This window comes from Myotis lucifugus, unplaced genomic scaffold (assembly GCF_000147115.1).
Source record: "Myotis lucifugus unplaced genomic scaffold, Myoluc2.0 scaffold_56, whole genome shotgun sequence".
NCBI lineage: Eukaryota > Metazoa > Chordata > Mammalia > Chiroptera > Vespertilionidae > Myotis > Myotis lucifugus.
In genome coordinates this window covers 4379178-4391409 of record NW_005871104.1, presented here as the reverse complement: position 1 = coordinate 4391409, position 12232 = coordinate 4379178, and the positions used below count along the sequence as shown (strand labels likewise).

Below are 12232 nucleotides of genomic sequence, written 5' to 3'. Positions count from 1 at the left end.
AACTGAGGCTCAGCAAGGGATGGAACCCGTCCCTGGGTCTCACAGCTACAGGGTGGCGGTCAGGATTTGAACCCAGGTCCAGGCACACACAATGTCAGGTTTGTTGGTTGGAATTAAATGTGTTTTATAGTTCCCTTCGAACTGGTTGGGTTGTTTTACTTCAAAGTTGACTCAGAGGGAAGATTTTTGCAGCTTCCCTTTGATTTTGACTTCTTTTCTTTTATATTCTAGTGTTCCTGCAGTGAGCCCTGAGGGCGCATCTTAAGGGCCAGTATATTAATTTCATCTTTGTGTTCCAAGAGTTCACAATCCTTTAGGGAATGTTAAATTGGGGGCCGCTCAGTCACAAATGAGCTCGGTCAGCCCCCAGTCCTCCGCTGCCTCCCGCCCCCCACCGCCCAGGCCGCTTTCTCTGAGTCAGTGAATGAGCAGAGCTCTCTTCCTGCAGCTGGAAAGAGAGGCTGCGCCTTCAGGTTGGAGACCACTCCCGGTAACAGGAGTTTCTGCCTCTGCCCTTCAGAGGCCATCATTAGGTCCAAAACAGATTCATTCCACTGAAAGGCTTAAAGAGCATCCAGTTGTATCAGCAGGGATTCTCTTAGTTACAAATGACAGAAACCTAACTCCAGCTGACTTAGAAAAGACAATGTATCAGCTCATGAACTGAAAAGGCCAGAAGTAGACCCTGACTTCAGCCATAGCTGGGTTCAGGTCCCTAAATGATGCCAGCAGGAACCCCTCTCTCCAACTCTTGGCTCTGTTTTCTGTTCTGTCAATCATTTTAAGACAGGGGACAGTCTACATGGCGGCCCCAGGCAGACCAGACTGATATCCTTGCATGCTGGGTCTCAGCAGAAAAGAGCTTACCTCGCTCCCAGTGTCTCAGCAAAGATTTACTCTGATTTACTGGTCCCCATCCTTGAACCCATCGCTGTGGCTGGGGAGAGGCAATGCTCTGGTCGGCTGAGCCACGCTCCCTTGCTCATCCTCAAGGAAAGCAAGGATCTCCCCCCAAACCTTATAGAAATGAGGGGTGGGAGATTCCCCATGGAAAGTCAGGACATTATTACCATAAGACTAGGAGAACAGGAATAGGAGAGGGGATACAGAGCAGGCACACAGCCCTACCATTGCTGTGGCCCCCTTATTGACATAAGTAAGGCCCAGCAAGAAGACTGGCATTGTGCATGCGAGCAGACACTAGAGCCAGGGCTTCAGGCTCCTACTTAGTTCCCTCAATTTTTGGCTTTGATCTGTTTGTTCTCTTTGCTTATATAATTAATAGCATTGACACATTAGCCCTGTATGAACATAATATGTATGAAGGGCAGATGGGTTTAAATCCAGGCTCCAGCCCTTACCAGCTATTTGACCTTAACAGATTACTTAACTTCTCGCTGCCTTGTCTCCTCTTTGTAATGGAGGCAATGACAGTCCCTGCCTCCTAAGAGCATTATGACTATGAAATGACATTAATCCATCCAAAGTGCTTAGAACATTACCTGGCATAATGGGAATCCTTAACAGGTAGTTTCTCTTATCACCATTGTCATCTTCCACCTTACTTTGCAACTGCTTATCAGTATTCTATAGTTTGAATTTTTGCATCTTTTGAAACTTTCCCTGTTGATGTACATTCACTTTGTACTCCTTTCACTGCTTCAGTGTGTGTCGGGGAACACCCCCGATTGTGCCTTGTTGACCTCATGCTCTGCACCCCTAACTTAACCTGGCCCTGTCCGAGTAGGGACCTTACCAGGCTGTGTGTGACCCAAATGATGGTGGGAGTGCTTGTGCAAAGGGCAGAACGTTCTTCACGCAGGTCTTAGTTGTAAGGTGCTTCTTCTTTTATGGTGCCATCTGGGGCCAGAAATACTGGGCCAAGAGGGCATCCAGATCGTGTGCTGGAAGGTTCCCCATGTCACTGCTTTGACCCTCTGCAACGGCATCGCTCTACCTGATCCTGCCCAAGGATAGGCACAGGAAGCCACGCTGCATCTGGGATGTCGTGTTGTAGAAACAGGTATATGTTCAGAGAAGAGTGCAGAGGTCCGCAGCAGGTGTACGCGTTGGGCAGGATGCTGCTGTCATTATCAGTTGTCCTTCAGCTTTTCTGTGTTTTCTAGGCTTTTAAACTGAGCAGTTACCACTTTTATCAAGAAACACACACACATATAAATGTTATTTTAAATAGGTAGTATCTATATTTGAGTCCTAGATCCAAGTCATTTACCTTTCTGGGCTCTGTTTTCCGTGTGGGAAATGGGGTGAGCACTCCCTCGCTCATCCCCCTCCTCGGGGGCTGGTGCTGATTCAGAGGAGAGAGAGGGGAGAGTGCTTTGAGAACCATCAGGCACAATGCACTGTGGGGAGGCAGAGGTTATTGTTGTCTGATCATAGCCAAACTGAGCCTCTTTCATGGGGAGCAGTGCCCTAGTTTCCCTTTCTTGGAGACCACATTCTCTGGGCTGATGTCTGAAGGCATTGGCGAGGGATGCTCTGTGTTTACCCTACACAAAGGAGCTGGGCATATGCCACCAGCCAGTGTTGAGGTCTCAATACACAGCGTGCAGACAGGTCTTAAAGGGGACTGCTAAGTGGGGGGTCACTGTGGTAGGTGGTGGCCTTCTATCCACCATCCCCAGGCCTCCTCTCTCTGCTGGGAGCTGAGGCCTAAAAAGAGCAGGAGAAACGGGGCTTGTGGCAAAGGTGGGTGTCCGGGGCTTTTGGCAACAGGAAGGTGGCCAGTGGGCTGAGCTGTGGAACTAAGTTTCCTGCTGGACACTGGAGGGATTCATGTCAGCATGTCACACAAATATTTTTATTTAAACAAAGAGCCTCTACTAAGCTGGGACCAAACTACTGACTAGTGCCGATGGCAAAAGTCAAAATGCCATTTTTTGCCTATTTAGTAATTAAATGGATGGATGGATGGGTGGATGGATGGAGAGAAGAGGGAGAAAAAGAGAGGAGACCAAAAGAAGAAAAAAAGGCACACGTTCAGGTTTATCATTCAAGCTGAGCCTTTTAGTTGAGTTCTGGGTAATCTTTAGTTCCAGGATTGGATTAGATTAGAAGTGAATTTAGTCTGTTGTCGCATTGTCTACTTCCCTTACTGTACGGTGCTGTTCCTATGTTACCTACTGGCAGGCTGTGGGGCCCAGCTCTGGGGTTTCAGAGAGCCAGGGCTCTCCACTGGGTAATAGCTCTATTGTATTTCACCCCTTGGACTCCAGGCAATTTATTACAGCTAACCCCCTCAACCCGTCTCATGCTGCTTCAATCACACAAGCCTCCTGTGAAATTGGAGGGAAGGCAGGACCTTTTGTAGAAAACGAGATGTCACCTGTTTTTCTTGGCCACAGAGGACCCAGCTGAGTTAAGGGAAAGGGATTTTTTAAGAAAAAAGTGCTTCCGTTTATTTTTGAAGGCTGATAGACTGAAGTTGGAGAAGGCTCCCGGAGAAGGCTGGCTGAAATGATCAAAGGCATGAGAGAGGCGAGGAAAGGGGAGGCGAGGGGCTATATGAGGCCTGGATATAAGGAGTCCAGCCAGGTGGAGGAGCACGAGGGGACATGCAAGAATTCCAGAGTCCCAAGGGGAAAGAGGGGCTGACTTGTCCATCCAAACCGGAATGAGAGGAGTTCGTTCACACAGCTGCAGCTGAGCTCCCCGCCGGAACCCAAGAGTTTAATCCTCTGCCCCAGCCTCCCGCGGTGCCTCCAGCGGAGAGCATTTGAAACTCATGAACCCTGACCCACTTTTTCTCCCAACATTTCTTTCTGAAAATTGTCAAACATACAGAAAAGTTGAAAGAATTGTACGCTGAAAGCTCAAGTTCCCACCATTTAGATTCTGCAATTTTTTTTTTTAAAAAAAAAGAGAGACTTAGGAGACACATTAGCTAAAGGCACAATATGAGCCTTGTCTTGGTGCTGATTTATATAAACCAACTGTAAAAAGACACAAGAAAATCCTGGAAATTTGAACACCAAGTAGGTATTTGATGATATTAAGGGACTCTGGTCATTCTTCTGGGTGTTATAATGATGTTAAAGGCCCACAGAGGCAGGGCCTTCCACCCTGGAGCTTACCCTGGGGCTGGTGGAGAGCAGAGGAGAAAATGCGCCCTTTCCTGGTAGAGCCCAGGGAGGGAAAGGGAGAGGCCCAGTTTATTCTTCCAAACTCATGCATAAATGGTTTGTCCTCCATTGGGGAGGAGTGTGTGGGGAGGGGGGGGGGGGGCGCGGCACAGAGTTACTGACGGGCTGTCCTCCACGGGAGTCATGAGGATGGGCACCACATTCCCATCATGATCGAGGCTGAAACGAGTTAGTGCATGGTCCCAGTGCTGCTCCACCAGCATTGGCTGTCGTTGTTTTGGGTCTCGTATACTTATCCCTGTGGAGTGTGTGCGCAGGGATTGGAGGCAGGACTTCAGGATGCCAGTAGGAGACGGTTTTGCAGTGACAAAGGTGTCTCTGGCTGTCACTTGTTCTCTAAAGGCTGGAGAAGAAGGGGATTTGCAGTTAGCCGAACCACATGCCTGCGTTCTCTTGACAACTGTCCTCTCCCTGTCCCCCGTGTCTCTCTAGCTGCAACAGCAAGCGCTACCTGGAGACGCTCCCCAACACCAGCATCATCATCCCCTTCCACAATGAGGGCTGGTCCTCCCTCCTGCGCACCGTCCACAGCGTGCTGAACCGCTCGCCCCCGGAGCTGATCGCCGAGATTGTGCTGGTTGATGACTTCAGTGATCGAGGTAGGGCCGTCCACCCAGCTCCTGCCCCCATGCTCCAACCAGTGACTTACTTGCCACGGGGGTGGCAGGTTTGCCCGCCTTCAGCAGCACCAACATAGTCTCCACTTACCACTGCTTGCTGCGACTGGCACGTACACAAACCTGGCACGTACACATTATCTTGTTGTGTCCTCGCGGCAACCCATGACGTAGGCTCTATCCTTATCCCATTGGTACCACTCTAGAAATGCATTAAACTGCAAACAACAGAAAACTTGATAAACAGTAGTTCAAACAAGTAAGGGGTTACTTCATTTATTTATTCAATCATTCGTTTTATAATGAGATTCGGGATTGGTACAGCTGCTCAAGGCTGTCATCAAAGAACCAACCAGGTTTCTCTTTCCGCTTCCTCATCCTCGTAGTCACAAAATGGCCGCTGTGCCTCAGGAAGAAGGAGGAAGGGTGAAGAGGACAAAGTCTCCCCCTTTCAAGGCTTTGCTTTCTTATTCAGGAGAGACGTTTGGCCACAACTCTGGCATTGGGCACCCCTATCTGCCAGGGTGGCTGGGCCATGGGGGTGCTTTGGTTTGGGGTCTCTCTAGTAGAGGCAGGAAGGGGAGAAGTGGGTTAGAGAAGGTGTTAAGTGAGCCCCCTACAGCATCTGCCACACCATTTAACAGATGAGAAAACTGAGGCTCGGAGGTTAAGTGACTTACTTTTGGTCACACAGCTCTTGAGTGGTGATGTGACCAAACCATGTCTGTCTGGCCCCAATCGTGTGATCTCAACCACTGGGCCACACTGCCCTGAAGCCAGTAGCCTCAAGCTTATTCTTTGCATCAGAGGTTTCACCAGTTGCAACAAATCACAAGAAATCCTTTCGTCCGCTCACCTTCTTGTAGAAGCACTAATACATAGTGAATGGGGGGAGGGGTCTAAGAGCTCTCCGGAATAATTAAGCTGACCTCCCTGTCAACCCATTTTCAGTGCTACACTCTTAATTATGTGCCTTTAGCACAGAGGCCTCAGTGGGATATGTGAGTGTGTGTGAGAGCATGTGTGCACACACACATACACACACACCCCTAGACACACGTATCGTAAAGCCTCCCCTAACTCTTGGCCTACACTCGTTCTATGGGACCCTTTACTTTTCCTTCTTAGTGCTTATCCCAGGCAGAATCAAATTGCAGAAAAGTATACCGTGTAGGCATTATGTGTGTAAACATTGCCTGGTTGTATGTCTCCCCTACTAGACTGTACCTTCTAAGAGCAGGGGCCACCACATTGGTCTTGTTCACTCATCAAACATACACATTTGATGAATGAATGATCAGAGCTCTTTCCCTCTGTTCCCTTAATACTTGGCCACCATGGTTACAGTAACATCTAGCACCGTATGTGAGATTTACTTGGTTCCCTGAAGCGAGGTCCGTGAGTGCACTGAAGCCAGGGGTGTGTCTCCTTGTCTGCATAGCCCTGGTCTTTAGCAGATAATCTGGCGGTAGTTATGTCTTTGATCTTGTCCTTTGACTTATCAGATCTGTGACCTTGACCCAGTCACCTAACCTCTGTGCTTCAGTTCCCTCATCTGTAAAATGGGACCACAACAGTACTTCCCTCTTCAGGGGCTGTGACTATTCAATGAACTATATGTAAAGCTACTATATGTAAAGTGCTCAGGATGGTGCTTGGCACGTAGTGACCACTAGAAATAAACAAGCTTGGTATTGTTATTGATATTTATGTCTGGTTGTCGGGGAGGGAGTCGGGGGTAAATGTACAGATGTGGAGGTGCAGGTACAGTCTTCCGCTTTCTGTGGGTAAAAGGCTTTGCGAATTGTAAAACACTGAACAAAGTTCTGTTGTGTCACCTCCCACCTAAACTGTCTCCTGCTCCTTCACCATTAGGGGGCCATTTCAATGTTCCAGGCCCATACATCATCCTATTTATTCTTGGCAACAACTTCTGAGGGAGGCCTTGGGATGGTGCGTCTCTGGCGAGGAACTGGGGTTAAGTGTCTTGCCCAGAGTCCCACAGCCAGTGAGTGGAACACCCAGGCCTGTGGACTCAAAGCCCAGGACCCTTGCTCTGTGCTGTGTGCTGTTGAATTGGCTCCAACTCCTGGTGTTCCTACAAAGGAGTGTTGTCCACCATGTTCTGCCTACAGCTTCTCTCAGGGAGTCAGTTTGGCTCATGATTGGTCTTCCTCCTTTCCTGCCGCCTTCTACTTTTCCCAGCATCATTGTCTTTGCCAAAGCACCCTGCCTCCTCGTGATGTGCCCAAAGTGGGGCAGCTTCATTTTTGTCGTCTTTGCCTCCAGTGATGTTTCAGGCTTAATTTGCTCTGGGACCCACTTCTTCATCTTTCTGGTGGTCCCGGGTATCCGTAGAGTTCTCTTCCAACACCATATTCCAAATGAGTCAATTTTTTCCCTGTCTGCCTGCTTCACTGTTCAGTTTTCACATCTGTACGTAGTCCTTGGGAATACGAGGGTGTGAATGTTCTCCACCACGGCCTTGTTCTCCCTCTCTTCTGCTTCCGTTTACCAGTCTCCTCTCCCAGCCCCGCCGTCTCCCAGTCTGGGCCAACCACCATAGGCCCAGGGCTTGCAGCCGGACAGTGAAAAGAAAAATCAGCGAGCGCATTGCCCATGTGATGACTGGATTCCATGCACTCTGCTGCGGCATAAACCGCCTCTGCGCTTGGGGCGAGCACCGAGCCTTCCCTCAGGCGTGGCTGCCTGCTCTGAGCAGGCTCATTGCCAGGGTCGTTCCTGAGGACGGTGGTAGCGAGGGTTGCACTCACGCGCTGGCTCTGTCGCTCCTTGTGCACCAGACACGGCAGGGCTTTCTGTCCCAGAGCACGCCCAGCTCCTTCCTGCCTGGGGATCTTACCGCGCTGCTCCCTCCACCTGGTCATCCTCTTCCCAGCTCTTCCCACGGCTGGCTCCTCGAGCACCATCTTCAGTCAGGTCCCCCGTCACCACCACTAGTCACTGTGCTGCATGTGTGATCACATGGCTATTTGTTGACCTCTTCATTGTCAGTCTTCCTCACTAGACCATTTGTGGTCTAGAAGCAGACGATGAGTAACTGTTTGTGAATTAGTGAGTGAAATGAATGAATGAATGAATGAATGAATGAGGAGGCAAGGAGAGAGGAAGGAACTATATGGCAGCTACAGTCACACACACACAAAACCATCACTAGCCACAGGGTCATTTTCAGCCAGCGAGATAGATGTGGCTGTGGAAGACCCAGCAGTTTCTTCTGTGACTGGTGCTGGCCCACATCTTGTGTCCCTGTCACCTGTTTTCTGAAGCATCAGCTCTCCTGGGGTTGGACCCACAGCACTTAAGAGGTCCCTCTCTGAGCATCACAAGGCATCAGCCCTCCAAAGGCAGAAGAAACCAAGCGTCAGCTAGATTAGAAGCAAGCATTTCTCCTTGTTCGATGACAAAGGGATTTCAAGGTCATCTAAGCTACTAGCTGTCACCATGCACCTCAGAGCAGGTGAGGGCCCAGGAATGCCTCAGGGAGCTCTGTGAGGGGAAGGGAGAACCTTACAGGTGCAGGTGGGGTTCAGGTACCTCTCCCGGCATGGTCTGTATTTGGTTTCTGAAAAGCATTCACTAAGAGGAGCTCTGTTGCTTTAAAATGTGTGGAAATCACAGCTGTACCTCAGCCTGCTCATTTTACAAGTGGGAGAACCAAGGCCTGGAGCAGTGGGCAGGCTTAACTGCGAGCCACAGCTAGCTGGTTGCAGAGGAGACAAGACCCCCATCCGCAGGCTCCTAGAACAGCCTTGTCCCTCCTCGCCTCAGCTGGTTACCTGAAACATCTGCAGAAGTGCATCACTCCTCTCCGTCCCCACGGACACTTCTCAATAAATTACTTTTCCATTGTATTAAAGAGCAAACTTCCTGCTAAAAGGAGCTCATTATCCAGCACGGCCAGTCCTGGACTCTAATGGTTTGCACTCCTAATATTCCAATTTCCTGAATGTTATCCTCAGGGATGAAAATAACATGACCCTCCCCCTCACCCCCATCAAAACTTTCTTGAGAAAGAATAGATAAATCTTATAAGAGTGACATTTCTGCAAGTGCATCTGTTTCTCCAGAGAGCAAAAATATTAACCCAGTGTGGTGCCATCCCCACACCCAATAAGGTAGAGAGGAGACCAACTACTGCCCCATTCCACCGATGACAATGAAGACCAGCGCCCCTGATTGTTGCCCCATTTTCTCAATGAATCACGCATAGAACCCAGAGGGGAACTCTTAACCTCCCTCCCTTCTGTCCTGCACATCGGCTGTCAGAGTTTGCAACCTGCATTTTTCAGAAAAGCAATCATTATTCTTGTTTCAAGAAGCAATTCTCAAGGCAGCTTTGGAAGAAAACTTACTCAGCAGTGATTGTCTTGAAAATGAGATTTGGGAGAAACAATTTCAGAATTACGGAGAGGCTTGTCTCAAGTATGGCAAATATGGGCCATTGCAAAAGACATTTCTCCAGGCCCGGTGAGCAGTGGCAGTTCTCAGAGTTGAAATTCATAGACACTAACTTCAGGCTGGATTGGTGCTGCCTAGCAGAAGGCATTTTCCTCTGAAATGAGTCTCCTCCCAGATCCTCAGGGCAACTAATTGAAATTCAGCTAAGGGTCGAGACCTTGGGTAGGAGACAGAATTGGAGCGGAGGAGTTCTTGAAATAAGATCCAGAGCTCTGTGCAGGCAGCACTGGGGACTAGCGTGGAGGCCGCCGCTGACACCGGAAGAGCCCTGGCCGTGCTTACAAATAGGGCACAGCAGACCCAGGGCCTCCAGAAGCTCTTCAAACGTGTGGGCTTTGCTTGAGGATTCGGAGGACACGGGGGAGTTTCTGCACTTGGGAGAGAGGTGAGGGTGTAGGGTAGCGGACCCGCCTCCAGGTTGCAGTGCCCGGATAGGAGATTTTTGTTAGGCAACACAAGAAAGCCCTTTGTCCATTTGTTTCTTTCTGTTCCTCTTCTTCCCCTCCCCACTTTTGAACAGAGTTGGTTTTCTAGAAAAATGGGATATGTAGTCACGGGAAGGGTCATTGTCTTCGGATGAGCTACAGGCTGCCTGGGATGATGAGGTACAGAAATGAAAGGCTGTGGTATAACAAGCTCACTGACAGCATTTTCCCCAACTCCACTTTCTACCAACAAATAAACAAGCAAAAATGCACCCAGGGACGGGCTCCCTATAAGGAACTTCTTAAGCAGTTACTTGCAGAGCTCCTGGTAGAGTGTGGGCACACAGTAAATGCTCAATAAGTATTTGCATTTCAACAGCCAGGCTTCACCTGCTTCGTAAGCATCCATTCCCCGGTTCTTGGTATCTCTCTTACAACTTCCGTTTGCTTCCAGTGTGACCCCGGCTGTTGGGCGGCCACTCCCCACGCTCGTTTTATTGCTTGGGTTCTTTCAACTTAAGGTTGCTTGTTTTTCTCTACATTTGTCCGGATTTCATTCATAGCCATGCATTCAACAAAACTCATGAAGTGATTCTGCTGGACACGGCACTAGGTGCTGGGGGTACAGCGGGAATAAAATAGACTTCCCTTCAAAGGCTCACACCCAGTAGGGCAGGCAGACACGGTAAGGCGCAGTCGTAAGGCCATGGTATACGTGCCCATCGGTGGAGGTCCAGGTGCTGTGGGGCACAGGGACAACTGCCCAGAGAAAATTTCAGCTGAACTCAATCCTACATGATAAATAGACTTCCTTCTTGGGGTAGGGGAGGGAGAAGAATGTTCCTGGTAGAGGGAACAGCCAGGAGTGCAGGCCAGGAACCAAGGAGAAAATGCTAACATTTAGGCTTCCCCTCCACACACACACACAATGTTTGTATGTTTGTTAGACTATTTTTAGAGCGATTTTACCCCTCCACACTCTATGCACACATAGGCTCGCCCACACTGCCCCCTCCCTCATCAACATCCTTTCCCTGCACTAGAGTGGTACATTTGTTACAACCGGTGAACCTATGTTGACAAAAAATCCATAGTTTATATTAGGATTTATTCTTGGTGTTGTACATTTTATGTGTTTGGACAAATGTATACTGACGTATAGCCACCATTATAGTATCATACAAAATTGTTTCACTGCCCTAAAAATCCTCCATGCTTTGTCTACTCACCCCTCCCTCCCTCATAACCCCTGGCAACCATTCAGCTTTGTACTGTCTCCATAGTGTTGTCTTTTCCAGAATGCCTAATATAATTGGAATCATACAGTATGCAGCCTTTTCAGACTGGCTTCTCTCACCTAGGAATATTCATTCAAGGTTCCCTCTTGTCTTTTTATGGCTTGTAGCTCATTTCCTTTCAGCACTGAATAATATTGCATTGTCTAGAATATGTTACCACAGTTTATCTAACCACGCTTCTACCGAAGGACATCTTGGTGGCTTCTAAGTTTTGGTAGTTAAGAAAAGCTGCTATAAATATTTGTGTGCAGGTTTTTGTGTGCACATAAGTTTTCACGTCACTAAGATCTGTATCCAAGTTGTGCAATTGCTGGATAAGAGTATGTTTAGTTGTGTAAGAAACTGTCACTCTGTCTCCCATCAGCAATGAACAAGAGTTCTTGGTGCTCCACACCCTCCCCAGCATTTGGTGTTGTCAGTATTTTGGATTTTTGCCATTCTAATAGGTGTGTAGTGGTAGCTCATCGTTGTTTTAATTTGCAATTTCCTAATGACATTTGCTACTGAACATTTTTTTCACATGCTTATCTGCCATTTGTATATTTTCTTTGGTTCCCAGTGTCTTTTTATTTCCATTTTCTTTTTCGTACCCTCCTACTCTCCCTCTAGTTTCACCCCACCTGAGGTGACTGATGTTAACAGTCTGGTGTGTACAATTCTAGATCATCTACATAATAATACTAACATGTAACCCCATGTAACAAGAGCTAAGACTTACTGAGCATTTCCTGTGGGCTTAGTGCATTCACTCATTCATGGCCACAGCACAACCACGAGTTCTATCATCCCCAGCATGAATACCACTTTTTCCTACTTAAAAAAGGTAATAATATCTTCATCCCCATTTACAGATGAGAAAACTGAGATACAGAGAGGTTACGTGGCTAATGTGTGCTTAGCTCAAAGAGGCAGAGCCCTGATTTAAAACCACGCATTCTGATCCTAGAACCTTAACCCATAATATTTACATGCTAGTTCCCCCTTTATTGGGATTGTCCTGTACACATTGTTCTTTTTTTTTTTTTTTTTTTTGCTAATGTATCACAGGCATCTCTTGGGTCAATAGACAGAGAGCTAACTCGTCTGTTTTTTAATAGATAATATTTCATAATAGGAATCTACATTTAGTCCCTTTACATTGCCATTTGCGTAGTAGACATCCAGCCATATGTAACTTTTATAGCCTGGTTTCTTTCATTTAACTTTCTCCAATCATTTCCCCTTGTCATTATACAGTGACTATTGCA

The 12232-nt window shown here is 48.0% G+C and overlaps 1 protein-coding gene across 5 annotated transcripts in view; it reads left to right on the top strand.

Moving 5' to 3' along the window:
* GALNT10 (polypeptide N-acetylgalactosaminyltransferase 10) overlaps positions 1 to 12232 on the top strand; it is a 166963-nt gene that overhangs the window by 92964 nt on the left and 61767 nt on the right. For all 5 annotated transcript variants that reach the window (XM_023754099.1, XM_006089104.3, XM_023754101.1 and 2 more), the window contains one exon: positions 4596 to 4762. In XM_023754099.1, the coding sequence (XP_023609867.1) occupies positions 4596 to 4762 (167 nt within the window). The remainder of the gene's footprint in view (positions 1 to 4595; positions 4763 to 12232) is intronic.